This window comes from Trichophyton rubrum (genome assembly GCF_000151425.1).
Source record: "Trichophyton rubrum CBS 118892 genomic scaffold supercont2.2, whole genome shotgun sequence".
NCBI classification, from domain to species: domain Eukaryota; kingdom Fungi; phylum Ascomycota; class Eurotiomycetes; order Onygenales; family Arthrodermataceae; genus Trichophyton; species Trichophyton rubrum.
In genome coordinates, this window is record NW_003456427.1 from 1,216,304 (window position 1) to 1,218,253 (window position 1,950).

Here is a 1,950-nt window from a genome sequence, read left to right on the forward strand (position 1 = left end):
AGGCTGTTTGGGAATACGTCGTCAACACCCTCGACCCAGTCGTCAGAGAGACCCTGCTTAGCGACGACAACTACTTCTACCTGCTCTGCTTGTCCGGACAGTTCTCAAAGAAGAGTCTGCCAACTTATCTTACTAAGAAGGCTCACACCAAGCTCTCTGCCCCAGGCGCCTTTGACGGCCTACGCATTCACACAGACGAGATCCAAGAAGTCATCTCCCGCATTACCCCCGGCACACTAACCATAGCAGTCGTAAGTCCGCCTCGGGATACCCTACCCTTCTACTTCTCCTCTAACATCTTCTAGGTAATGGACTCCATGGACTGGTTTGACCCATCCTCCCAGGCCGCAGCAACACAAGCAACGGCCTTCAACCACGCTCTCAAGACAGGCGGTCGCATCCTCCTACGCTCCGCCAGTATCGAACCATGGTACATCGCTGTCTTTGAGAAATGTGGCTTCACCACAAAGAGAGTCGGTGCTCGATTCCCCGGCGCCTGCATTGATCGGTATGTCTCTACTTTCGTATTACTCCTCACTCTTCATCCTAATTATTGTCTTCGCTAACGTTACCAGTGTAAACATGTACGCCTCTACATGGATATGTACCAAGACAACTGAACTTGCTCGGGAGCCATCAAAACAAATCACCGGCCGCTCCGACGCAAAGTCAACAGCCACCAAGCTTGAGCGCAGCGTCAGCTCAACTAGTTCGAGCAGCGTATGCGAGGATCTGGAAATCTAAATCTCGGCCGTCACGGTCAGTATATAAAAGACATGCAGAAAAGAAAAGGGGGAGCAGAAGCAAAATACGTAAGGAAGTTGAACAGAAAGAGAATCTCGAAAATTGGACGATCAAGGTATCGTCGATGAATTTACCTACGAAACATCTGACATACATCTAACATACATCTACATACTATATATGTTCTGTACTTGATATCAAGTCATGTCAAGTCATGTTCTCGTGTCAATTTCCTTTCATCAATTAAACAGACAAGAAAAAAAAATGACCAAAAAAAAAAAAAAGAGAGAGAAAGAAAATTATTTTTTCCTACTTATTTCAATATTTCTCTCTCTCTTATTCACTTTTACCATACCTGGTTGATTTGATTTTTGCTCTACTTTGGCTGATTTTACTTCATTTACCTACCTTTGATACCATCGGATTCGCTATGGGAAAACGGAAATGGGCAAGGCAAAAGGATCGATTAAAAGTTCGGGTGGTTCAGGATGTTAACGCTTTCTTATCACTTCTTTTCATCTTTCTCTTTCTCCTTTTTCAGCTTCTATTTTACGCTCAAGCTTGTCGTTGATTGCCTTGCTTTGGGCGGTGATTTGGCCATTCTGCTTCCAACCGTTTACTTCCATGGGCCTAATGATTATTAGCAAGTTATTTTAACTACGACATTTTCTTTTTTAGCTATGACTACACACATAATGCAACGACGAGAAGTCGTGATAACGCTGATTTTATTTTCTCCCTTCATTAGTGGATTATTTGAATAGAAAGATAAGTAGATCGGGTACGGCCGTTGAAAACTGCAGCGGGTAAACGAGTGAAGCAAGGGGTCTACACATTGCAAGGAAGTAGAGCGGTGACATATCCGTAACTAGAACCATCAATAGAAAGAAGCCCTCTGATAAACAGCAGTAACAGCAGCAGCAGCAGAAACAACAAGGCGGAACGCTATGAGATAGATGAAATGGAGAAACAGAACCGTGACCGTAACCGCGAGCAAAGAGCGAGGAGCGAAGATCGAACAAGAGTCAATGAACGGCAACGAAGGGTGAGAAAGAGGAGAAACCTAACTAGCCGAGCCGAGAAGTATGCGAGGGGTAGCTTGATGGAGTAGGTTAATATAGAGGCCGTGTCGGTGTAATGTCTGAAGTTGAGACGGGAGGAATTAGGTGAAACGAGGAGCTATGTCGTTCAGTGCCAAGGGGGCAT

General features: G+C 45.0%; 1 protein-coding gene across 1 annotated transcript in view; it reads left to right on the forward strand.

The window, feature by feature from the left end:
* The window catches only part of TERG_08712 (uncharacterized protein), a gene marked incomplete at both ends in the record, with an annotated part of 2,971 nt that extends 2,227 nt beyond the window's left edge, over positions 1–744 (forward strand). Inside the window, 3 exons of the mRNA XM_047748999.1 lie at positions 1–251; positions 306–508; positions 576–744. Of these exons, the coding sequence (XP_047603813.1) occupies positions 1–251; positions 306–508; positions 576–744 (623 nt within the window). The remainder of the gene's footprint in view (positions 252–305; positions 509–575) is intronic.
* Between the last annotated feature and the right edge of the window lie 1,206 nt (positions 745–1,950).